We start from the raw sequence: 27,416 nt of genomic DNA, 5'->3' as shown, positions 1-27,416 counted from the left end.
GTACTATTTCCACTTTTTGATTAGTGACGTGAAAGAATAGCTATAAATGTGACCAGCAGTTAATACTTTTATTATCAGTTAAGAATTATAACCATTTAACTTAGGTATTAAATTTAATTTTTTAATGACAAAATTTCTCTTCATGTAATAGTCCAAATTACTATTTCACGTATGCCTTCAGAATGGCAAGAACCTCCAGTTTAGCGGACTGGCTGGCTCTGCCACCATGAAGGTTAAGATCAAGGTCAAGGTTTCATAACATTAGTTTCATTCTGTTCGAAAGCCACAAATAAAAATTTAACCCTGCTGGCTTTCTAAAAAATGTGTGAAAGCTATGCCAAATACTGTACAAAACTATCATCTCTACAGGAAAAGTAATTCACAGGTTGGCTGTACTAACAGTGGGGTGTGCCACCATCTCTGGTGAACCAACACAGCATGGTGTCAAGGTTGCCCTGGAAACTGGGCCAGTCTGGGTTAGTATTGAGATGCCTAAAGTGGACATAGTACTATGCTAGCACCATGAGTATCCTCATAATGCTGAGGAGTATCATAGGACCTGGAGCACTGGACAGTCAATGGCACAGAAACCATTGTTTGTGAACTATTTGTCCTTCTTCTGGTTCTTCAGACCCAATTCATGGATACTTATTCTCTTCTGAGAAAAGTGGAGAGGTGACTTCTGTATTTCATTCCATAGCACCTAAGAACGCCAGAATGCATCAGACTTTGTGTTCATTCAATAATCTAAATTCTGGGGCTAAAAGCAGAATTTCATAAGCCCCCACCACCCTAATACATTGATTTCAAAAATGCCCCCCATGAATTCCAGAACATTATTTCCCTCGATTTCTGGACCCCTTCCACACACACACACACACACCACAGGAGATGCATCATGCTAGGATATTGAGTAGGAAAAAATAATACTTAGTCAAAATTTTGAAGATACTCTTTTTATTTCAAAACATGGGAATAACTCCAATTTTGAGCCTCAAGGACCAAAATACATTTGAACCAAATGTTCAGAAGATGAGCCAGGCCACCATTTTGGCAGCAAGCTTCACATGGACGAATGAATGTTAGAGAATGATGCCTGCGACATGGCTAAAGCTATAGCACACCCACAAATAGAGTCATATTTGGTTGTCTAATTTGCATGCATGAGTAGAGTGCATTCTCCATGCCACTAGTATGTATATGCCTTTTTCAACGTCAGTGCAGGATCCGTATTTGTGCAGGTCTTTAAAAGTCTACTGCCTTACAGAATTTTACCATAATTTATCTGAGAGAGCCTTCAGGTGACAAATTCTTTATGCCACCTTTACTTTTCAAAAGACATTTCTGAATAATAATTACGGCTATCAGAAGTTCCAGCATCACATAAGAGAATCCGTTTGTTAGTTATTTTAATGTAGGTTAGCTGGCTGTGAGTGAACCTGGCTAAACATACCCATATAGTTGGTGCTTGGAATTTGAAATTGGTGGCCTTTAGCAGCAATGGCAACCTTAGACCAAATGACAAGATTAAAAAAAAAAAGACGATGTCCGGGAAAGAGTTGGGCTTTCCTGTTTTCCAAAGTGAATGCTTCCCTAATCTGCACCAAACAGTGACAGCCTGACCCACTCTTGCATGGGGGCCCATTTTCCCACTAATGCTGTATTGTTGGAAGTGAACAGCATTCAGTGCCAAGGGGGAAAATGCCTGAATCTGAAAAGGAACCAAAAGAAATTGTACCAAGAAAAGGAGACGGGAATGGAAAACAAATTCCCAGAGTATTTCTCTGTCAACAAGCCTGTAGAGTCTTTATTACTAGAATATGCAGAATCCCATGGGAATTGATGCATCTTTTTTTGCCCTAACTCTTTTCTTGCCAGTCCTCCCCTGGCTGGTTGAACTGCCTCGGCGACGGGGGAGGTTGTCCCATCTAGAATCCACGCAACAGCAGGCTTCAGGAGGTGCACTCCTCGCAGTGACAGGAGAGGATGTACCGGTAGGTGGCCGTGAGTCGCATGCCCCCTGAGCAGCGCAGCCGCAGCGCCTTCAGCTTGGAGGTCTGGGGCCGGCAGCAGTGACAGGAGGAGCGAAAGGGCTGCTTGAGGACAGTGCTGAAGGACACCAAGGGCTCGGAGCGTGACGCCTGGCTGCAGTGCCCCTCGCACCTGGCCAGGAGCACCATCTGGGGAGAGAAGAGAAGTGGTTACCCTGCAGGGAAGCCAAAACCTCAGCCAAGATCCCACAGCATCCTTTAAAAGGCCCTACCACTCGTTGCCAATTCCTGCTGGATTAGACCAGTGGCTCTCAACTCTGGTTGCACATTGGAATCACCTGGCAAACTTGTTCTTAAGATGTCAACACTCAGACCCCATCTCAGACCAATTGAATTAAAATGTTTTGGGGTAGAGCCCAGGCTTTTGTGGTTTTCAAAGCTCCTTAGGTGATTCTGATGTGCACTGAGGGTTTAGAAGCACTGGAAGAGGCCCACCACCACAACGTGCAAATGAAAACCAAAGAACAAAAGAAATTTCTCCTGATAGGTGGTAGTCTACCATTGGCCCAATGCCAATTCTACCAGTCTCGAAATGCAGAAAGCCATTCGAAATTGAAATTAGGGAGTAAATAAAGAATGACGACAGGAAGAAGGAATTCGTTATGTGCAGAAAGTTGCTAAAGAAAAGGAATATGGTTTCTGAAGAAGAAAAAGACGGTAACCTGAGTGATACTTAGGAGGAAATATTCTGGGCACTACAACTTGAGATAAGAGAATGAGCGGAAACAAGGTATGTTTGGGGCCCTGGAATCACACTTCTGGGCTTATGCACTGAAGGGTCTGAGATTTGCACAATCGCATCTTCAGAGTCATTTAGGGCAAACATTAGGAAGCACTCACTCTGACCATCTCCATTTCCAAAGGTAGGTTAAGATGATAATAAAGCTTGGGCTGGAGGAACAGAGGCTGTGTGTTCTTTATAGTGGCTTTGAATCCGGGTTTTGTAAACAGACTCCTTTAAGAATCCAGTGCAAACTACCAAAGCTATCCTTGGAACAATGGGCACACACTCAATAATTTGTATATAGTTTAAGGGGATACACCAGAGGCTCATTTATGTGTCCCATACATAAATCCTGCTATCCTGGGAGCGGCAGTCATGGATGGCGTAGGGTGGGGCAGCTTGATTCATTCAGCTATATAACCTTTTATATATTGGGGCACAGAGAGTGGGGGCAATCCGAGATTATTGGTCCACGTTTATGTGGGAGGGCCCTGCTTGGTGAATTTCATATTAAGTAATAGAGAAAAACTTGCCCTATAATTTCAGAACCAACAACGGTAACATAAAAAGCAGAACCATTCAAATATAAAAGATTAAAAGATATAAATACATATATATGTATGAAACTGTTTGACATTTACCTCATGACATTTTAGGAATTAGCAGTTATTATTAAAAACTCACCAGCTATTATCTCTGACATCATCCTATAGGACAGAATTAAGTACCTAAGGATTAAAAGAAGGAAATGGCCTGCCCATCTTCCCAAAAGGAAGGGAAGGGTAATTATAGATTATTGACATCATTATCTGAGAAATTTCTGGGATGAATCCAACAATCCCTTAGCAACCAACAAGAGAATGAGATACTAGGCAACAACTAACAAGGCTTGGTGAATAATAAGTTGGACTAGACCAACTAATTTATTTTCTGAAAGATCACAGAGGCAGAGAGAAAATAGCAGCTGTGGCCTGTTTTGATTTTATTAAAGCTTTGTTTCTATCCTGCCTGTTCTTCACATTGACAGGCAAAACAAACAAGATGTAAAATAGATTTTGAGAGATTATGCCATGGGTCAGGAGTCCATGAGCCAGTCCCTGGTGTCGACACCCATCCCCCTTGTGACAGAGAGTCCAAGGTCTTCCCCAGTCCCTTGTCCCACATCCGCCAGTACATAGGAAGGGCTCTGTGACACCTGGCTTGGAGTAGTGTTAAATTTGCTCATCTCTAGTGCAGATCATCTATTAGACAAACTAAGCAGTTATTCAAAGAGTTCCCTCCCAAAATGGAGTGTTTAGAGATCCAGTTTCAGCCTGGGTGGATACAGCAAACCTGTGCCAGCAGACTTAATTCAGAAGGACAAAGATAAGGTGGTGCATCATACTCAAATGATACACATACAAGTGAACCAAATGTAGACCTTGAATGACCAGGCAATTATGTATATTTTGTAGTTATAATTATATATTTTACACTATCTATAAAATGACCTGTGAGCGATGTAGGACCATGTGTAGAAGAACTAACCTGTTAGTGATTTCACTAAAAATTTTCAAGGCCTCAAGCTCCACCTTCAGCTCATTCTGAAGGACAAGGACTCCAGCACTGAAGAACCTGGGACCATCTCCAATGGGCCCATCTTCCTCAGGAGCTGAATCTTCTGGGCAGGGAGAACGGACAGACATGTATAATAAATACCTTCAGTGGCTACTCCTAGCCCTCAGAATAAAATCCAAAATCCTGAGGAGTAAAGGGCCTCCATGACCTGAATTTCACATCTTTCCAAACTTACAACTCTTCTCATTCTCATCACCCGCTCCCTATTCCAATCAACCGTAATTACTCAGGGGTCAGTGGAACTGCCCTGAATTTCCCTGTCTCTTGTTTTCACTCACGTCTTTTCCCTCTCGGGAATGCCCTTTCCTCCCAGCTCTGCTTGATGAAATCCCAACTATTCTCCGCTGCCAAATTCAATGCCCTCTCCTCAAAGAGACTATGAAACAATTATTGATTCTCAACACACATATGCAAATTCCCTCTCCCGGAGATTCCCAGTATATAGATCCCATCTCAAAGCTGGAAACTATATCAATATCTAGCTCTGTTTTGTGTACAGTGTTGGAGGGGTAAAGCAGGGGTTTGGAAGATAAAATCCATAAATGTGTATCATTAAGGAACAGAAGGGATAAACATCCGCTTTCCAGGTTCATTCTTGATATTTCACGTTTTAGTCTCTGTCTTGCCTCACCTGTGTTTCAGATTCAATGATCGCTTCTGATCTCTTCCAGACCAGAGCTTCTCAAACTGTAGCGTGCATGCGAATCAGCTGGGGATCTTGTTAACATGCAGATTCTGATTGAGTAATTCTGGGGTGAAGCCAAGGATTCTACCTTTCTCATAAGATTCTAGTTGATGTCAGTACTGCTGGGCTAATGACCACACTTTGAGGAGCAGGGCTCTGAACCCGTTAAAGTTTGAGAGGCTCTGCTCGAGGGGAATCACTAGGCAGTGATCATTTAGCTAATAATAATAATGGCAGCTAACATTTGTTGATTGCTTACAACATTTAATTGTCATAACAATCCCATGTGAAAGGTACTATTATTATCTGTACTATTATTACAGATGAGTAGACTGAGGCTTTACAGCATTGAAGTAACTTGCCCAAACTCACGTATCTGGTAAAAGGCAGAGCTGGAATCAAATTCAGGTCTGTTTAAAACCAAATCCCTGGCCTAAACCACCACAATATCCCTCCTCTTGATATCAAGATGGTTTCCTGAGGCATGAGCCAACTCACACCCTTCTCTAATCTACTTTGACCTGCCTCTGGGAGCCCTATCCATATTATAACCAGAGACACACAAGTCTGACCTCTTTCCTATGGGCTTCCTGGACACATCATCATCACCTCCAAGCTTACGCAGAGCTGTATCTGCTGAGAATCATGGCAGTGCTAAATAAGAACTCCTCCACTGTCGAGACCCTCACCCAGCTTCATCCCCCAACGATTTGGGGACTCCCAAGAATTACAAGCAATTTATTGGATGGTACTGCACACTCTCTAACTCCTTAACCAATTCATCCTTCAGTTCAATAAACCTTTGACACCTTCAAACATCAGTTCACCTGTCAAAACACATTGGCCCCCAGTTGTGGTCGATGAACATTCCTCATGCCTGGGTGATGTAGCTGTGTTTTACTGACGTGGGAAGACTCCTCTGCATTTTACACTGCACTTAACTGCTCTTAATAGAGAGCATCCACATCCACATTTGATTCATTATCAAATAAGGAAATGAACTTCTTTTGACAAAGAACTCACATGGAGCTTCACTGTTAGAAGACTGGGTTGAACAGTTGGTTATTGCTCATATGACCTTCTGTTGACTTCTCACAGCTCAGGTGGGTGACAGATACATGTTATCTGCTTTGGGTCTAGTTTAACTTTTGCTATCTGATGTTCCCCAAACAAGTGGCCTGATGTCAGGAAGCTGGGAAACTTCTCCAACAGCCCCTTATAACCTCCCAGCCTTGGAGTCACCCAGCTCCAGTGAAAGCCAGTTCTGTCCAATAAGAACAGAGCTGCCAGGTTCAGAGTGTTTGCTCAAGGACAGGCTTCTTCATGTTCTAATCTGGCTTCCCTGTGCTGAGGCTAAGAGTAACGAAAGGTCCTTGGGTAATAATAAAAGAACAGTAATGATGATGATATATAACTTGCATCAAACGTTTACTAGGCTCCAGGCACTGTGCCAAGCTCTTCACATGAAACTTAATTCTTAACCATTTCAAAAGGTAAACTCTCCTCATTTTACAAATTAAGAAATTAAAAGGCAGATCGTACGTTACCAGCCTGAAGTCACATAGCTGTATCATGGAGGGCCAGCATTCTGAAACAAGACAGCCTGATTCCTGAGCATTCTCTCCTAACCACTGCGCAGTACAGTTAGGCCATGACAGGCAGCTTGTCAAGCCCTCATGTTTCATAAGATGCTCAAGTTGGTCAAGGGTGCATTCAGGCTACATTGTGAGGGCTGTAGCCGGCTGTGATTCCTGGGTCCAGACCAAGGATTGCACCCAGAGACCTCAGGTCCCTGCTCTCTCTGGTGACCTACCATACTTCTTAGACAGTTATATCTTCTGCTGCAATACACAACTATCTTCTGAGTGAGAAAAAGTCCAAACACAGATGGTTTTCATCACCTTTTGTTGAAAGACTCTCACCATTCACCAAAGCCACTTTTCTCTCCTGTCATGGGGAGCCCCCATGAATTCCTAGCTCAGGCTATGACTGACTAGATGTCTCTATTAACATCAGAATGAAGACCGACCTGTGCCACCATAGAACAGGGTTTTGGCTATTTTACCCCAAATGAGTGAGAAACAGATTTTGCCTTTTTCTCAGCAGTAAACACGGTGCACTTCTTATTCCATGGCACCCCTTGAAGCACCCCCTTTCTCCTCGGGAACAAGATTCACCCATGCCTCTCCCATTCCTGCCCTTGCCAACACCCTCAATAAATGACTGTTCAGCTCGTCTCTAGGGACTCAGGTCAACCTCCAAAGGGCCTGTGCTGGGCTGAGAGCATCAACAAAACTGCAAGCAGGGGAACGAAGCAGGGTGGGGGTGGGGGGAGCTTTGACAGGGAGCATGGGGACTCAACAAACTCCAACTGGCACCTGGTCCCTTTAGTCTGGTCACAACTCAAACTGACACCAAGAGATCTTTATACGCAGAACACTTCCCTTCCCTCTCTCCCCCATTTACTGGTAAGCATTATGAGGGACAAAACTTTGTCTTTCTTTTCCTACTTTTGTGCCTCCAGTACCTACCACAGTGCCTGCACATAGCAGGCATGAAGCATAAGTTTATTCCTTTAAAAATCAAGTCGTATCTCTCCAGTAGTTAATTGTGTTATGAACTTGATATTCCTGACTCCCCTCATTTATCCTACCACACTATGAGCTTCGTGGGCAGCATTAGGAGATGGCTTGGGCATCCTAACTGCTCCCTCTCAACCCCAAGGCTCAGCCCTTGGCATGCCAGGTCCCTTCTCCTCTGGGAATTTTCCCAGGCTTTGTCCCCTGAACTCTCCTCCTCCTTCTTTGCTGCCGCTCCTGTGGCCCTTCAGAGTTCAGACAACCACATGCCCTGGTTCCATGCCTCTGGCCTGGAGCCACCATTTCCCACTCCTCACCCAACTCGGACTTCACAGGCCTGCCCCACCGGCTTGCTTTCCCAACCTGGGTTCCTGAAAACCCCTCCCTGGCCTGAATCCAGAACTTTCCTCCCTCCAAACCCTCCTTCCTCCACTCACCTGGGAAGAAAGTTCAGATTGCAGGATCTGTTTCTCTTTTATCCCCCCTCTTAGCACCCAGCACAGTGGCTTACATTTACTTTGCTCTTCTGCACGCTCCCCCCACCTCTGCCAGGTTTCTGTGTTTAGCAAGAACTACACTGAGGTTCACTTTCCTAATCCTTTAAGGCTGTAGGAGATCCCAACAGTTATTGAGGGCTCAGTAGTGACTAAAATAGAAAAATGAGTCTAAACACCTGTCCAGTTTATAATTTCATCATCAAGCTCATAGTATCATTTATTAACGTCTATTATATGCTGGACACTGTGCTGAATGCTTTACAAATATTATCACCAGTACCCGAACCCACACCTTCAGGTAGACAGCATTAGCTCCATTTTACATTGGAAGAAATTGAAGCATTAAAGAATTACTTGACTTCCCCCAAAGTCACCCATTTGGCAAGCTATGGAGCTGGAATTTGAAAACAGGTCTCTCACTTCAAAGTCTGGGATGCCTCAGTTCTCTTAAAGATTCTCCAGGCAGACTCGTTTTCACTAATCACTGACCTTTTGCTTGTTTGCTCTACAGCCTTCACTGATTCAAAATTGCAGGGAAGATTGTCAATGAACCTGCCATTCCCAGGATCTTTTGTATTCAATTCTAGGTGTTGTCACCACTGAAAGCTACCAGGCGCATCCTAATCTGTGGCCACACTGATCTCCTTGGTGGATCACTGCGGCCAGTCTTTTCTGCCTCAATCCATCTCTGCCCTTTCCTGAATTGCTAGAAGATGGACAACAGGCCCTGGGGCTGACCAGCTGCAAGTTCATGGGCAAGGGGAACAGACGGTCTCATCGAAGGCTCCCAGAAAAGCTTTCACTATTTCTATTTTCTAGGAAGATTGCTGAGTATAAATCGTTATTTCCAGCAGATCAGAAGATGAGCCTGGACTTCTAAATAGTGACTCCTACATTTAACTTGTGTCCCACCAATATGAAGACCCAAGGAGTTGAAAGATGAATGCTCCGACGCAGACATCGCTATTCCCGGGCTAAATAACGTCAAGCAATCTACTTAATACTTCTTTTAGGTTTCAGTTTTCCTTAGTGGTAAAACGGAAATGATAATGCCTTCCTTCACAGGTTTGTTGGCAAAGATTAGACCATATATTATAAGGTGCACGACATATATTAGCTGTTCAAGCCTACACCCTCCCTTCCCTGAGCCTGGGTCACATTCTCCCCTTCATCTATCTTCCCGAGGCGAGACACTGGAGAAATGTAAGTCAGGAAGCATTAACAATTGACAGGCAAACAGTGGACGTGTGTCTAGTAAATAACGGCCATTGAACATCATGTTGAGGGAAAATTTTTGCAAAGAGGAAAAATCTACCTTAGACTCTTCTTTGTAAAAACCCCCGTTGCCTGTTTTCTAGACACAGGCTAATGAAGATGAACAATTTCGTTAAATGAGACCCATTAGAGACAAGACCAGCCTGAGTCTGTGAGAGTCGAGAATTATAGAATATTTCAAAATGAAAAACGTTTTTTGTTCCTGGGTACACAGAGAAAATCTAATCCAGAAAAGGTCTGGGTAGTTGAGATTCTGCCAGGCATATTTTATGGCCAAGGAAGAAAGGTTTACAATTACAAGCACCATTTACATAAAACTATTGCTATATTTGGGATAGTTTGGGATGTTTGAAAACAGATTGTTCCCATGAAATTACAAACATTTCTCCTATTATCACAATTTGGAGCTATTTACCATGGCATTCTGGAAGGAACAGAGGTAAACAAAGGTAGACTAAAGTCCATTTCTAGGACTCACACCCAAGCACTGTGAGCTTGTTGGGTTCGAGTTAATGACACCTCTTCTTTGACCTTCCCTTAACTAACGTGATAATTGCTAAGGCGCTCCTCCATCATTTCACCAAATCTTTCCAGATTGTTTTTTAGTTTTTACAGATGCTTCTATTTCTCTGTTCCTTCCTATCATCACATTGACACTTTCTTTGAAATAATTCTAATTCTTTTTTTAAAGAACCATGATTATGGAGGAAAATTTAACAGAGGGAGAAATCATCTATGGAATGAGAAACACTAAATACTAGTGCTATCTGTAGTGGGAGGGGAGGAGAAGCTAATAATTGCTCCAGTCAACCTCACTCAGACCTACAATTTCTAAACAATCACAGTTGTAAAAACACATCCCATCTTTTTTCTCAATTTGTTTTAGTTTTTTTTCCTAAGACAGGATTGCAGTCTTGCAAAATTTATCTATTTACTCCTTTTTTTTAGTTCTACAAGTACAAATAAGAGCCAGAAGGTTTTTCTTAAGTGGAAAGTCTCTATTTTTTCCCACAGTCATAGATCTTATTAATATAACGTTTAAAGTGATTTATTTCAAATTCTGATCCCCCTCAAACTAAAACAAACCATCATCATTGAGCCATAATCAGAGAAGTTATGGAAATTTTTATAGGCAGACAGAAGTCATAATTTTTTTAAAAGGAGGATAGAGAGATTAACTTATATGGTCTTAATTCTAGTGGTTGATATTACAAAAGCTTCCTAACTATATGGTAATTTTAAAAATATGAGAATATTTGAGTGGTTTTAGTTTTAGGACTAAAAGTGAAAATCTCTGAGGTTGGGCTAAACAAATTCTTATTTACCAAATTTGGGCAAATTTCACTTGTGTGACTGTTTGGGGGCGGTGACAGTCATGAGAACTCTCATTCTGAGTCCATTCTTCCCTACTATGTGCCTCCCTTCTGGGTGATCCATGTGGCTGGCCAGTCTTGGTGGCCCTCGAAGCATAGTATTTCCTCATACACCTTGTCTCAACACTGAAGCATCAATTGCATAGGTTGCCTGTGCACAAAACATACAATCGACTCCAGATAAGAATGATTTGGATAATCAATGTAAAAATAATAAATTATCAAATTGCTGTTTATCTTTTGAAACCATTTTAACATAAACATGGCAAGTGGAGAAAGGCTTGGATCACAAGGCCAGTGACCAACTATTTCTCCAGGAAACTTTTCGAAGAGCCACCCAAGAAGTATGTTTCATCACCCAATCACATTTCTGCATTCCCTTCCTCTCTATTGCTGGGGAAGGTAGGAGGAGTTACAATAACTTGTAGACTCCATTTTTGTTTCTTGAAAAAGGACTCTACTGCTTATAAATTTCACAGCCAGTGACGAAACACACCTGCCTTGTGTTTAGCAACAATTTTATTGTGAGAACCCTCTAGCCTTTCCTATTGATTTTGAGCAGCCTGAAAACTGAGAAGCTGCTGGGTGTGCACATGGTCAATTAGGCAGCTTTGCTGACAAAAGTGCAAAGCATGGTGGGAAACCTTAAAAGCATGATTCTCCTACAAGCCCTGTGGGTCAGCCATATAGCTCGGGTTTGGGCTGTGATCGTAGTTCTCCATCCCTTGACAAAGGAATATGGCCTCTCTCCTGTTTCTGGAGGTAATGCTACCCTCACAGAGATCTTGGTCTTACCTTTGAGCTACACTTGTACAATGGGTGACTGATAGAATCCACGTAGTGGTGCCTCATGCAGCGTCGAGGATCCGAGTCCATCATGAATGAGCTGTCCGTTTTGCTGTCTGTATCTCCCATTAGCACCAGCAGGGAGAGCATAGAAAAGGATGCAGCTAGTACATGATTTCTCATTGTTGTAAGGAAAAGCTTCTCAAGAGGAACAGCAGAGGGAGGCAGAGGACTAAAAATTGGAAATGCCTTCACCTCCTAGGATCCAGTTCCTTTCAAGGAAAGGGCAGGATCTTGCTGAAGCTTTCTGGTTGTCATTGTCCTTTGTATGCCTGAGTTTCGTTTTACTCTTTGCACTTGCAATCCATCATCACAGTATCTGCTGCACAGCTGGAATGAAAACAGAAATTATTTCCCCCAGAAACATTTACCCAGAAGCACTAATAGAACCCATGAGGTATAGAGTAGAATTTTTCCATGTCATTTTGAGTGGACAATATTGGTTTCTAGAGTGTCATTAGCATAAGCTGTCATCCATTCCACCCCGCCCCCCATAGCTTATGCTGCATATTTATAACCATTTGGAGGTAAACACAATGGTTTAATGGAAGCACATGTTGACTTTAATTGCTGGAGTCCATGTTTCTAGGAGCAAGAATAGTTTGAACCCACGGTAAAGATTAAACATGTGGTTCTAGCCACAGCATAACTGAATTGGGTGGTCTCATCCTTATCCCTAGCTGGCGGGAGTGGGAGGGCCTATTCAGTTTCTCAGTCAGCTTTGGTGTTAACATCAGCTTACAGGGCTAGAGAGGAGGCAGGTCAGCACTACTGAACACAGGTCATACCCCACAGGAAGTACATTTTCCATTTCCAAGTCCATACCCACCCACCCACCTAGTTTTCCACTACTGCTCTCTGGGCTCATCCTGTTTTTGTTTTAAGCCGCGTGCCACCCAGCATCAATGACAAACTGCATCTGACATACACATTATGCTAACTGGCCTCCAGTGTGGTTAAGGCAACAGATGTGTATTTACCAACAGAGTCACACATTTCTGCAGAGCCTTTGTAGCCTGAACACATGGTATAATTTGAAAAAGTAAGTGGTTGTTGGAGCAGAGACTTACCATTAAAATGGGATCACGCTATACCAATTTTCCTGAAATTTGCTTTGCTCTTTTAATCACATAACTCTTAGACAAAGGACTGGGGTCCAGAGAGCTCCCTAAATCACCTCACTAACCGCCCCCGCACACACACAGGTATGGCCAACACTGATGCTTTTTATCACACCAGAAGACAGAGAGTATCAAAAATATTTTCAAATATTTAGGAAAACTGGAGGGACCTGACATTACATCCAAAACAAAAATAACATGATAATTATAGCTTCAGAAAAGCTTTCAGAGGTATTTCAGATAAAAGTTTGATTATTTTGTTCATAGTAGAACATCTTTTTTAACTTCCTACTCATGGACATTCTGAATAAGCAGGGCAAAGTATTGGTAAGACCAAGATTGGAAGTTCGATTCCATATGAGTCAATTAGTTTTGCTGTAATAGACTGTCCCCAGACCCACTTAGCCTCAATTAGCTGTCCTGTGAGTGTGGAGCAGGGGATCCCAAGCAGAAGAGAGTGTGTGACATAGGGCTGTTTCAGAGCAGAGAACCCCTTGCAATGGCAAAACCTCAGCGTGTATGTTTCAGGGAGGTCCTATAAATTGCAGGAAGGGCAGGGACTAGTAATGAGGGGACCCACCTGGACTCTAGCGCTATAATTACTTAGCTGAAGGACCTTGCACAGGTCATTTAAACGGTTCCAGCCCCCGTTTCCTCATCTGTAGAGCAGGGGAACTGGAAGAGATGGCATGTGCATGACCCTCTTGCTCTAAAATGCCAGCACTTGATACTAATGGGTTCAGTTACCACCATCTCCATATGCAGAAGAGAATTCTAAAGTTGAGGAGACCATATTTTCATACAACTTTATACCACTTTCCTTTATGTGCATGCTAATGGCAACATCTCACTAAAATTGATCAAACCTGAGCCTAACACTCCAAATGAGCAAAGAATACAGAAGACATTTTTAAATTTTCTTTTCAGCTGCATATTATAGGATTTCCTAAGCACATTTCACTGAAACTCACCAAGACTTCGGCTCAAAAAGCTGGAGCTTTCTTGGGTTCCATGTTCAGAGGCTGCAATATTACTGACCATTTCTTGAGTTTTGATATGACTAAATTATCCCAAGTGGTTATCTGTTTCTTTGAAGCCTTAATTAGTCTCAGAAAGAGAATTTATTAGATTTCTCCTTTCACCACTCCAGTCTACAGATATTTCTCCCAGGAGTTAATGGCAAAGGGATGAAGGGAAAAACAGACATTCCCTCCTCACTGCCAGCAACTTCTCCTCAGAGCCATGGCCAGGAGATATGGTTAAATGAGCAAAGCAAATGAAAGAAAAACATGTATAGCATGATTGTAAAAAACAAGCAACAACATCCATAACAAACCCTGCATATGTGTATGTGTGGTTGTATTTGTTGGCGTTTGCATTTTCTCCACAGAAAAGGAAAAATAAAGGACACTTAGCCACAGAAGATGGGTACCCTCACTCATTTAAGAGAAATAAAAATGGAAGTACTTCGAGATACTTTGTTCAACCGATCAGATTTACAAATTCCAAAATCTGATCATGCACCCTGTTGGCAAGGCTGGGGGAAAACAGGGCCATTTTGGAGACAGTACAGTATAAATTGGTACAAATCTTATAGAGGTCAATTTGGTGATACCTATTAAAATTGCAAATGTATATAATTTAGATCTAGCAACTCCACTTCTGAGAATTATCCTACATGTGAATTCACACAAGCATATGGTTATTCGCTACAACATTAGTTGTCATAGCATAAAATTAGAAACAGCAGAAAATATTCAACAGTAGAGGACTGGTTAAATATATTATACAATATTTATACAATGGAATACTATGCAACCATATAAAGAAGGATGCAGAAACTCTATGTACTGATTTGTGTTAAAACAGGGGTTGATAAGAATATATATATTTGTATTTAGATAGAGAAGCTCTGGAAGGATAACCAAGAAACAAATACAATTAGTTACCTGTAGGAATTGTAACATGGGAATGGGAGAAAAACTTTTCAGTGTGTACCTTTTTTAATTTGTAGATTTTTAAATTTGTGAATGTATTACCTACACAAAATTTCTGTTAAAAATACTTTCTCTTTTAAAAGCTTGGTTTAAAAATAGTAATCAAGTTAATGGATGTTTAATGTTTGTGCCAATTTGAGTATTTTAGTAGTATTATATTTTTATTTCTTATAAACATATGAAGACACGCTAGTCTCCTTTCTTAGTCAAATATTCTTCCAGGTGGACTATTTTGTTCTTGTGCACTACTGCCACCTAGTAGCAGCATCTTGAATTGCAAGCACAGTTAAATTTTTTTTTTCTTTTTCCCAAAAGGTGAATACAACACTTTTGCAAGCAAATATTATGAAGTTTATACTGATAGGTAGGTAATGTCACACAAAATGTAACTTTATCTGATTTTTCTCTTTAAAGATAATAAACTGAACCCAGAAGTATGATTAAAGACAAAGTATAAAAGAATAACAGAGGAACTGTTGCTTCACCACTAGTAAGAAACAGATTTTTCCTTTCAACACACTCACAAGGCATGATACTTTTTGTTCAGTTTTAAATTCCTAAATAAGAATGCAAGAGACAATGTAAATATGCTGCAGAACTCACGGAACCCTCAAAACAGAAAGGTAAGTTTCTTGCTGCATAATATTGGGATTTTTGCCTTAAGTGTTTGAACTGAATGAACCAATACTGTTGTGTTGAAGAAGAAATAAACATAATGCTCAAGAAAAGAGTGATGTTGAGTCGAGTTGTCTTAACATTGTGTAGGTTGGGGTGTGCATAGGTGAGAATGTGCAGAGTGCCAAGGGAAGCGCTCACAAAAAGGAAAATCAGGAATAAAGGAAATTTATATCACTTGAGATCTTCACTTTATGGCGGCCTAAAAGTTCTATGTCTGTATTGTAGGAGCTTCTGTCATTTGTCTCAAAATTAAAATTCCAATTTGTTTTAATTTTTTAAAGCCATGTAGCATAAAATCAAATGCTGCCTATCAGGACTTATAACCTCCGCCCAGCCAATGATGGATTGAATGAGAGAGCAACTCTGCTGCTGAACTTAGTAGCCCTGTGGCTGCTCCGTGCTCCGGGTACAGTGTCTGAGACACGGACTTGGCCGATGTACAGAGCCCACGTTCTAATAGCTCCAATGTGGAGCCTCTGCCGGCAGGAGAGGCACGTAGGCCGGCGTGCCCGACTTTGGAGCTACCCTCCAAACGATACCAGTGGAAAAGAACAACTGGTGCCCAGATTTCCCCACCTGTCATCCTCAGCGAAATAATATAGCAGAGCTTACAGTGGGCCCAGCCTCCTGGGTGAGAGATGGTGTTGTGTCCACAGATCAGCTCACTCTTGGGCTGACCTTCTGCCTGGCAGAGGGTAAAGTGCTGGTTTCACACAAGTTATTCCAGCAACAGACTAAGACAAGTGGCATATGCCAAGAATGGCCTTATTCTTGGCCTGCTTACCAGGCAAGGGAGAGTGTTGCTTCAGTATCCGGATTTCCCCCCAGGCTGTTTTCAGTACTAATATATGCAGGTATTGCCTCCCGTGCCTTCTTTCTACAAATATTTACTTAACACATAGTCTCTGAGCACCTACTATGTGTCTCCTTTTGCTCTAGCAGATAAGAGTTAAGAGTCAGGGGGAAAAAATGTCTTATTCTACTTCCCTCTTTCAGCTCACTGCATCCACAAGCAAAGAGTCTTGGCCTGCTGTTTTCCTGGGAAATTTTTTGGACACATTAATAAACTCCCTTAACATCTAACTCATATCCAACATGCATTTCATCATTTCTAGGAAGATCAAGTTAAGCAGATAAAATATAATGACTTTGGAATGGCATCAGTGTAACAGAATTATTTGATGTTTACTATAATTTAAAACAATCATATCAGGCATGATTAAGGTAAAGATGGCAGAGCACAGAGCCTCTCTCAAAGGAATTGCCAAGATAAAAAAAAAATCAAAGACTTAAATGCAGAAGAAAGCTTGCCACTAGATAACACTTCATACTGGGATTAGAAAAGCAGGAAATTCTAGGTCTAATCAGATAGTGTGAAGTGCTAAGTAGCCCCTTCCCAGGAACTCAAAGAATTCCAATTGGATCTAGTCAACTAGATGCCTTGGAGAATAAGTCAGATGCCTCTTCCCAAGGCACTTAATTTATAAACTGTAAACAGCACGTTGGATTTTATAAAGCATGCCGTGAGCTCAATGAATGGTGTTTGATATTATTCCTATCTGGCAGCACATCAGTAGCAGCCAAGAAGCCAAGCCTGGGCTGACCCAGAGGCAGTGGTTCTGACTGCAAACACTGCCAGGCCTCCAGCCTGCCAGCCCCAGGTATCTCCAAAGATGGGCAGCCGCAAGGTCAGCGGTAAGGGAGTGGCTCCTGCCACTGTCACCTCATGGTGTTTATTCTACAGCCAGAGGTAGGGGAGTGTGTGAGGCAATGTCTGCCCCCCTAGTGCCACCTTAGGAGAGAGAAGACAATGTCCTTGTGATTAAACAACAGCCTCCAAACTGGGCTGAGACTCTGCGTTCTCCCAACCTGCATTACTAGCCAACCATGGCCAAACTCAGCAGTGGCGATGATGGAGGAAGAAAAGAGATGAGAGAAGCAAAAAGGAAGAAGAAATATAGCCCATGAACGAAGCAGTAAATCATAATCTTGGGGTAAATAGGGGTCCAAAAACAAGGACTGGGAATAGAAGTAATTTCTGGGGATGAGCTGACTGTCAAGTGGCCCCACCTGTGTGTGTGCCCTTGGATTGAATAGTTTTACTGTCTAGGGAGAGACTGGCATGTGAGGACTGGACTTTGAGACTGGCTGAAACTTAAAATCCTGGTTTGCAGGAAATCTAGAGGAAGTTTTCATTGTTATCCAAACTCCCACATACAACATTCATCTCTTCCTCCCAAACCCATTTCTAGCCTATGTTGTTAGTGTCCCATGTCCCAGTGTTTTGCACTCATTTGTCAGAAATATTGGTTAACTATTCCTCTACATGCCAAAACCTAAAGACCATTCTACTGTTGTCTGCTCTGATGGAAGGAAGGCTGATCTGGGGCACCTCAAGCTCTGAGCCCTACCTTCCCATCATTGGTTGTTCTATCTTGAGCAGCTCACTTGCCTTCTCTTGGACTCAGATTTCTCATTTACAAAATGAACAGATTGGTCTAGATGCTTCTATGGTTCTCTCCATTTCTAACATTCTCTAACTTTACCCAAGCTTCTCAGAGGCCAGCACCTGCTTTGGGGCTGCATATTCCCCAAGGCAATATTACAGAAAGAGTTCTTTCCTCACTCAAGAAGTTAATGATTGCAAAAAAGCCTAAACAAGTTCTAACATGGTGTCTGAGCCAAAACTGAAGGCTGAGCTGTAAGAATTTTCCCCTTGATGAGGCCACATTGGTGGCCTGAAATAAAAATACCCCTTAATAAACAATTGATTCTGTGCTTACAATGTACTAAATAAGATTTATAAATTAATAATGTGTTGTTAATAACAGGAAGCAGTTAGCGAGGATATTTAACCAGTTCTTATTTCTCTTAAAGCTGTCCTAAAACTTGTAGTGTTTCTTTCCAGTCTCCACCAAACGGGGAAAGGAGAAAGGCTAATAGTGATCAGTCGTGCTGGAATTAGACTTCTTTCATTTGATGATGATGATATAGGCTGATGATATAGGTTATCAACCCTCCTGCACTTTTCCCATGAATGACCCTTATTTCTAAATTGAGCTTGAGTCACAGATCCTCATGCCCTAGTGAGGCCATTTGTGATGCTCTGGTTCAGGATAGAAGAAGATTAGTGAGAAGAGTTGTCTTCTCTGCAGATGTAGAATGAATAAGGTCCTAGTGGTCAAGGACAAGGCACTCTGCCTCATAAAGTATAGAACCTCTGTGTTAGGGGAGGTACATTCCTGAAGCCTTGGGCTGGGACTTGGGTCTAAAAGAGTTGCCCGCTGGGTGTGGCTCTTGGATCTTGTCCTGGGTTTCTATAGGCTTCTATAACTTCTATGGAAAGACTCATTCTGAGTTCTTAAAGGTTGACATAACTAACTGATTTTTAGAATACAAATCTTGGATAAATTGGAAATGACCAGGTCTCATTACCCATGTATCAGGAAACACGATACAGTTGAAGTCTTTTCCTCCGAGAATTTGGATGATTTCTGTAAATCTAGCCAGCCCACTAAAAGCTGTGACTGATACAGTGATGAGCTGTCAGAAAATGCTTAGGGGTGGCCTTTCTTCGGTGCCACAAATCAACAATAGCCCTAAACATGGAGTCTCCTTCTATCCTTTTTCACCAACAGGGAACAAAAACAGGGAGAGAGGAAACCACAGAAAAAGTGACAGAAGAGAAGGAGGAAAGATTATTTTTGATATTCCAAATCTGCCGCTGCCCTTTCAATGATTTCAAATGGCGCAATTTCAGAAACGGATGGTTCCTTTCATTTCACCCACTCCCACTCACATGAAGAATGAGACACACTCTACCACTCACCTTGTATAAGACCCTTTGGAAAGAAAGCACGAGAGTTCTGAGATATCCAACCCAACCGAGGGGACACATTCCTTCCAAAAACACATGAATGTCTACTCTCCCTATGGCAAAGAAAAGGTGGTCAGGTGTTCTGGGGACCCTGGTGCTAATGTAATTTGACACTGGTCCTGCCACTGCACTGCTGGCTGTGGTATGGTCTTAGGAGAAGAGAGGTGACCAATGTTATCTCAGGGTACAGGCTCCCCTTTACCCTGGAGCCAAATGAGTATGTTGGCTTTTCTTCAAAGTGTCCAGCAAAGTGTTTCCAAAGCTGCATTTGAATCTCCTCATCTACAACAGCATTTTGGAATGGTGGGTAGTGATCTCACCTAACAGCTGTAGAGCCCTTAGTTAGAAATGGGGCATAAACAATAGGAGCAACTCAGTCTTTCCATTCCCCATTCAATTTGCCTTTTCTGCCCAATGGTGGGATTTGAATACTAAATTCAGCCCAGTTGCAATCTGGAACGCTTGTGGACGCAGGCCTATGTCAAAGTTAAAATAAAATCACACAAAAATGTTTCCCTATATTGCTAATAACTCTGAACTTATCAGGCTGTTGGTTTTCTGCTTGTATCTTGCTTGGCTTAAACCACCCACACTACAGCTACGTCTTTTGATTGCCAATCTTCCTATAACAATTCCATTCTTCTGCCCTTGGATTTGAAACCACAAAAGAAAAAATTCTGAAAAGAAATAATTTCCCGTAATTTGGGGGAAAATCACAGAAATGTATCAAGTTCTAAAATGTTGCCTCGTGTTTTAAAGAAAAATTAAACTTTGATTAAGGATTGGGTTTCTTTGATTCTTCACGTCCATTTTAGTTATGTGTGTGCCTACATTTGGCTTAGAGTTGAGAATGGGGGATATTTTTTTCACTTAAAAAGTTGACCTCCTTTCCTAACGTCAAGTAAAGAAGGCAATTTCAGAGTTCAAACCCCTCTTTATGGGAGGGAGTAAGTGAAATTAAGGGAAGTTCTCTTTTCTGAAATTGTGCTATTTGAAAATCTGCAGTGGCAGAGTTTGAGCATCAAAAATAATCCTTCCCCAAGGCTGGCCCAGTGGCGCAGCAGTTAAGTTCACACATTCAACTTCGGTGGCCCGCGGTTTGCCAGTTCCGATGCTGGGTGCAGACGTACGCACCGCTTATCAAGCGATTCTGTGGCAAGCGTCCCACATATAAAGTAGAGGAAGACGGGCACGGATGTTAGTTCAGGGCCAGTCTTCCTCAGCAAAAAGAGGAGGATTGGCAGCAGATGTTAGCTCTGGGCTAATCTTCCTCAAAAAAAAAAAAATAATAATAATCTTTTCCCCTTCTCTTTTGTTACTTCTCCCATGACCTGCTCTCTCCCTATTTTTGTTCCTTATCGATAGAAGATGGAAGGGGACTCCATGTTTAGGGCGATTGTTGGTTTGTGGCACTGCAGAAAGGTCACCCCTGTGCATTCTCTGACAGCTCATCAACTTCTTGAATGTATTAACCTGTTGCCCTTTCATTTTTAAAGGCTATTGCAATTGGTTGGATCACAGCTTAAAAGAAAAAGTTGGGATTGAGCCAGGCCTTGGAAGAGAGAAAACTGTCCGAAAATTTTTAGCTTTTGTAGAAAAACAAAAAGAAAAATATATCTACTGCGAATCTTATACAACCGAGTTTAAAGCTACTAGTCAATGGTCCTGTGCAGATTTTGACATGAGGGTGAAATGGACCCCCATTGGAGGAATTCCTGATTATAAGCACTGGGGATATATTGCCAACTGAAGTTACCCATTCTTTGAATTTTCTGAGTCAGCACTCTTTCTAACAACAAAGCAGTTATTCCAGACTGTGAACCCCATCCAGAGTGTTACATTCTGACTATTGGAAATGGGTTTAGGGGGTGTGACTCTTAGCAGTATACGTTCACCCATCAGTTCTGAGAGCCTCTGATGAAGAGGACAGTAAGCACAAATGGCACCAAGCAAACTATTGCCAGACACACAAGAAAAACGCTTTGCAGATGTGAATTTCTGATTTCGGATGCAGCTGGCATCAGAAATAATGCCATCGGCACAATCTTCCTCAAAAACTCAAATGTGTGGGTGTGTGAATTTGCAGCATGCAACCTGCACAGCCAAGCTAGCCCTCATTTCAGTACCAGCGTCTCCCACCCCGCTGCACACACATGGGGGTTTCGGAAGGATTCCCCACCCTTTGTTTTCTCCTAGGATCAAACATAGAAGTTCAAGGTTGCTGATCTGACTGGTGAGGAGTGGGTACTACCAGCTGGAATGTTGCCACTGGCAGGGGCAGACAGGAAAATAGGAATGCTCTTAATGTCCTCCCAAAGAAAACCTTTGATGGACAAAAGAGTGGTTGTATTTTTACCCTCTCTCTTCATGCTGCCAGGCGTCTTTAAATAGATCCTCTAGTCTAGAGACTTGTATGGAATAATTCATATTAAAACCCAAGAAGTGGCAGAGGAGGGGAGTTGGTTCTTTTTTCTCTTTCTTTTCTTTCTTTTTTTTCTTCTTGTCAAGCTAACAGGAAAAAGACTCATTTTAATTCAGCTGTGTTAAATTTTTCCTTTTGGGTCTTTTAATGAACTTTCGCTAATTCGGAAAAGACTACCAAAGCCCCCAGGAAAAGAAAAGGAATAGGAAGCTGCATTGTAAACTGCTCTTTAATACCTTTTGGTCCCAAGGACATTAGCAGCATCTTTTAAGGATGCTGCACAGAGGGGGTTACATGAGGTTCTTAAATGGGAACTTCCAATTGAGAAGTCCAGTTCCTTCCATTTGCAACTCATAAACCAATCTGTTGTTCTGCTGTTAAGAGAAAGAAAGAAAAATCCCTCCCCATCTCCCCAGACCCATGCATTTTTAGTCGGCTCAATGCAAGATCCATTTCTCCCCTCTCCCTTTCACCAAACCGGTTTCATAAAGACATTCAAGCCATGCTAGCGAAATTAAAAGTCCTGTCTCTCCTTCTTTCTCCTTGGGAAGGAAAGGATGTGGGAAGGAAAAAGGGGGCAGGGCATGGCCCAAGGATCCAGGAAGCTTTGTTTCAAGTCACTTGTCTCTCCCCCTGAAACAGAGAATAACCACATTTCTCTTAATGTAGGCCGAAGTGCATCCGGGCGTTCCCATAGCACTCCCACCCCCAGCCCTTTGCTGGAGATGTGCGGGTCACTGTGATGGTATGCTTGTCCCTGCCAACCCGGGTCACTCCAGTCCTGCTCTCAGCAGCCTAAAGGGCAGCCGAGCCATGTGGCTGCTTCTCTCTGCGAGTGGCTTCAGGCTCGGGGCTCCAAAAAGCCCCCCAATCCTATCAGCCCGGCAGAGCTGCTGCCAAGAATGACATCCTGGGAATACTATGGAGATGGGGAGACCTCATGGGCTGTTGTCCCCCGATGGAACAGAACCCAGGCTGTCTGGAAAACAGGCAGAGCAAAGAGCAAGCTCACAATGGAAGGAGCTCAGGCGAAGGGAAAAGGGGGCGGGGTGGGAGTGGTGGAGAGCAAAAGAAAAGAAAAGCCACATGCCGCCCAGGAAGATTCCAGGGAGGGCGGGAGGAGGTGGTGGAGGAAGGACTTGCAGGAAACAAGTACCCAGACATGGCACTGCCAGTCTAGCTGGATTCTTTTCTGAATTAGATTATGCGAAAGAAAGAGGGGAAATATATAGCCTGCCAGCTGTTCAAAGGCTTACAACCTTGCTTTTATTGTCCGGGTAAGTTGGTGAGGTGGGGCATCAGAGGAATTCCAAACATACCATCCCAGAGAAATTTTAATATGTTCCACAGTGTCATACACGAAGAGGAAATGACAGCTGACCACAGCCAGGGCAGGCCACAGCAATCGGGGCCCTGGAGCTCACCCACATTCACATGGCCCGGCTTCCCTCCTCTGCTTTAGCACTTCTCAGTCCTTCCACCTGCCTCCCCATCCCTTCTGCTCCCACTGGCCCAGCCAGGGGGCTTGGACAAAGTAACAGTAACTGATTGCCATGGGAAGAGGTGAGGATGGAGTTGAAGGCCACTGGCCAAGAAGCTGAGGGCTGGCTAGGGTGAGTCAGGCACCCCAGGGAGTCAGAGGCATTTTAATCCAGCCACAGGGGATTATCTGCTGATAAGGACCAAATCAAGGACCCTGGTGATGCTATCTTCAGGGTTTTTTCCCAGTAACCTACCCACATCAGAAAACACAAGCCTGCATTACTTGAAAGCAACATTGTGTGTGGCTCTCATGGAGACCTGGGTTTGGGGAACAGCATCCGGCAACTTCTTCCCAGGGGCTTGTTGAATTTAGGCCAGATCCAGAGGTCACTGGTTTGATCCTGGGGGTGGGACAAGTAAGTGGTGGGAGACAGTGACTGCATCTTCCTTTGTGCATGTTTCTAATTCAATGATTCATCAAGTGGCCCTGATGTCAGCTGCTGAGTAGGTGACTCACTGCTATCCCTGATAGAGACAGCACGTGGTCCTTTCCAAAGGGTGCTCAAGGGAGCAGAGAAAGGACAAACTGCCCTTTTTCCAGGCTTCTTCTACCCAGGCGGGAAATATCCGGTCTTTGTTAGCTGTGCAAGTGATGTGTAGCCAGGATCTGGCGGTAAAGGCCTAAGAAGAACCCCTTAATCATAAGTGGAGAGAAAACCCATTGATAAGTGACAATCATTTCAAGTAAATCTGGGTACCAGCAGATATTTTAAAGGATTCGTTATAACATGGAAGTCATTGCCCAGCTTCTCCATTGGCAAAGTCCATTTCGGTTCCAAAATCTACAGTGTACAGACTGAGAATTAGGGTGTGGGACAATGTCTCATTCACCTTTACATCCCTCGGGACTAGCACAATTGATTAAAATAATGATGGAATGAATAATTAACCAATAAGAATAATAATACTTGAACTGAGAGTTCTTAAAATACAGTAGAAATTGCCGGCCACCATCAGTGGCTACAATTCTGAGAAACTTACCCCATTTTTCAAGGGCCCAGGAAAATGAATGAGTTGGAAATTGTTAAATGTATTGAAAAATGATTTATTTTCCCCTTGATAGTGTCACTGGAACTCGAATTAAGATTGAAAACTCCACAGGCTTGTTTCCATCTGTGGGTGCCAGCTGCTTGGTACACAGGCATCAGGAAGGCCTTAGCCAGTTCTCCCTTCACCTGAACCAAATGGATTTTAAAGCAAATGATGCAAAACATCGCATTTTGTGTTCAGACAGTCTTATATAATGATCTGAATAATAGTTTAAGAAAATCATTTTCATTCAGCCAAATGCCTTAACAGCAGTAGTTTTAAACAAAAATCACAGTAATATTGTGTAGGAATAGAATCCATAGTATCATTACAGGCTTTCTCCAACTGTTGTAATATCCCAAAGTTGTAAATTAACTCATTCAAAAGCCAGATTTTCATTTAACAATGCTTATTAGGCTAGTTATTAAAGAAAATCGAAAAAGTTCCCCATAAACCACGTCCCCACTCCACAATGAAAATTGGCAAATAGAACTCTGACAGTTTACTTTCGGAAGCCAGACTAGTGAGAAGAAAATGGGCAGATATCTGCATTTGCTTTATAGGCACAATTGAGAAGGATTCTGCAGTCCATGCTGTATTTGGTTGACACCCTCAGCCAACACTGCATTTTAGGCATCTCCATGTTTTCAGATGCACCTGGTATTTAATGTTATCTATTGGAGCAATTTGCCAATGCCAGTTCCTTGTAATTAAAATACGCTAATATTAGAAACGAAAAGAGAGATGTTTCGCAGCATCCATATCTGTTATAAATGATAGTTACAAAGAATGAAGTGGGGCTCCCATCTTGCCAAATAGCTTCCTTTCCCGCACCTGAATCTCAGCAGAGACGGGAGACTCCCTTTTTCATGCAGGTTTATCTGGGCTCCTCGATTACAATGAGCCTCAGTTACAGGGCGTTCTGAGTCATTAACATTCTGTACACAGTCAAACTTCCCGTCCCCCAAGAAAGAGTTATGCCCAGGCCTCCTACAGCCCAATTGTTCATTTAAAGAGAGAATTTGTATTCAGGAGCTTGAAAGAACCCTCCAAATATTGCTCAGGTGTTTGTAGGAGTCATTCCTACAGGTCCTGGTCCCTGTGCTGGTGGGAGCATCCTTTCCCGGTCACTGCTCGGACAGTGTAGCATCGGTGGTGCTGCAGGGACAAGCTGACTACTAAAAATAACCCTTTGCAATAAGGCCAAGGCAAACAGCATGCATTTCCTTGGACTTTTTGCCCAATCAAAATCATATAGTAAACCCATCCTCCTCTCTCCCCACCGCTCCTGACTGCGTCTATGGAAGCAAAGTCCTTGCACGTTGGGAGAAGAGTGCAAAGGAACAGGATTCCTGCAAAGCGTGACACAGAAAGCTAGAAATAAATGTTGCCTATTGTTTGAAGTCATTCTAGGCACTCCGGCAGAGCCCTGGCAGGAGATCAGCAGCATACATAAGTAGTAATAAAAGTAAACAGTGCGCTTTTAAACTCGCAGGCTTGCCCGCGTTAATAGTGCCCCCATTGTAAGAGGGATGAGGGTGGTGGGGAAGATACTGGGGCTCCAGGAATCCATGTCGGCAAGTTGCTGCTTCTCAGTCTCCTTTTACAGGGTCAAATATAAGAACCATTACAAAGTTACATCTAACTACGCAGAGAGTTTGAAAATAAAATCTCTTTAAGTCAAACCAAAAGAGATTTTCCAGCCTCCCTGTGAGGCTCCCCTGCTCTGTCACAGACTTCAAAGACCCGTTCATTTAAAAAACACAATGCTAGCATGCTACAGATTAATGCAAATTAAATTAATGCAAATTTAAGTGGTATTTAAAGGTAGTCTCTTTGTCTGAAAGGAGGATGAAATGCTCGGTTTGGAAAGAAGTCATTTCCTAGGCAAGCCGTCAGCGCTGGTTTTCCTGCTTACCTTGGGGGAAACGCAGGGCTCCTTTCTTCTCAGACTTTTCTGAGAGCTAGAAAGAGGTCCTGTTACTTCCAAATGCTTTTGTTCTTCTGTCCCTCTGTCACATGGCTTGCCTTTTATATTTGCAACACACAAAAGTTAGGACTGTTGTTTAAGCGACACAGGGAGAGAGAGAGAGAGGGAGAGAGAGAGGGAGAGAGAGAGAGAGAGAATGTCAAATGGAAAAGTGCCATTGCAGTCATATATCAATCAGGCGTGCGGCCGCAGCAGCGCACTAGCAAATGGGAATGCCACGGAAATGTGAGGCGCTTGTTAGTTATCGGGGACTCACAGCCGCTGCCCTCCGCTGGGCTCCCTTCCACGGAGCATCTTACAATGGGAACAACATAGAAGAACAAGGGCAAGGAAGTCCCCCCCCCACCCCGCCCCGGTTTTTGGTATTACGGAAATAATAAGGGGCTAAATGAATATTCTGGATCTAATTCTTTGGCACGCATGTGGCTGCCATAAAGATGTGCAGTCCGCAGTAAAGACACTTAGTTTCAGAAATACAAAGACAGTGTGGCATTCTGTTTAACGATTCACCAGCTGACCGGGATGAAGTTGAAATTCTAAGTAAGAGAGGAGAAAGATGGGAATCAGAGCTACTTGTCAGGCGAGGCTGTTGAAGCAAGTGCAAAACGCTGCCCAGGTTTATCATGATGTGTGTGGGTGGTGAGAGCTCTTCTTTTCTGAGTTGTTCATCCATTAAATGATTTTTAGCAGCATATCCATGATTAAATCCAGAATGGCACTTTAATATGCGCCTTTGTCTGCATAATTTAGAATAAAACTTTAGATGTGATTTAGAAACACCAAGACAGTGTAGTCCTTGACTCCTTGAGATATGTGAGTGCGAAACTAACAGGTAAGGCCAACCCAATGCACCACAGCTAGTAGAAAAATGGCAAAGGTAACTATGTGTGTGGTCTGAGTGCTTGCTAGCTGGATAATACTGTTAGGAGCTGTGGGAATATAAAGGGAAATATTTCATAATTCTTGCCCTTAAAAGCTTAAAATTAAGACAGAAAACCATCAGCAATTTGGGGGGAAAACACAAAGAACCATTGAACCATTTATAACATTTTTTTATGTCAGATAGACCCAGCCCCAGCATGAGGATTTTTATTAACACTGATGAAGAATTAA

General features: G+C 42.7%; 1 protein-coding gene across 1 annotated transcript; it reads right to left on the bottom strand.

Annotated features, from left to right (window-relative positions):
* Positions 1-940: 940 nt before the first annotated feature.
* Positions 941-26,605, bottom strand: NDP (norrin cystine knot growth factor NDP). Its single transcript, XM_070502632.1, has 3 exons — positions 26,232-26,605; positions 11,597-11,977; positions 941-2,180 (listed from the first exon to the last, which is right to left on the bottom strand). Exons 2-3 carry the CDS (start codon positions 11,768-11,770, stop codon positions 1,953-1,955), a joined length of 402 nt encoding a protein of 133 aa, XP_070358733.1. The 5' UTR covers positions 11,771-11,977; positions 26,232-26,605; the 3' UTR covers positions 941-1,952.
* Positions 26,606-27,416: the final 811 nt, after the last annotated feature.

The sequence above is a fragment of the Equus asinus genome, chromosome X, assembly GCF_041296235.1.
Source record: "Equus asinus isolate D_3611 breed Donkey chromosome X, EquAss-T2T_v2, whole genome shotgun sequence".
Classification (NCBI taxonomy): domain Eukaryota; kingdom Metazoa; phylum Chordata; class Mammalia; order Perissodactyla; family Equidae; genus Equus; species Equus asinus.
Note: the sequence above shows the minus strand (reverse complement) of the source record. Positions and strands in the feature narration are given on the sequence as shown.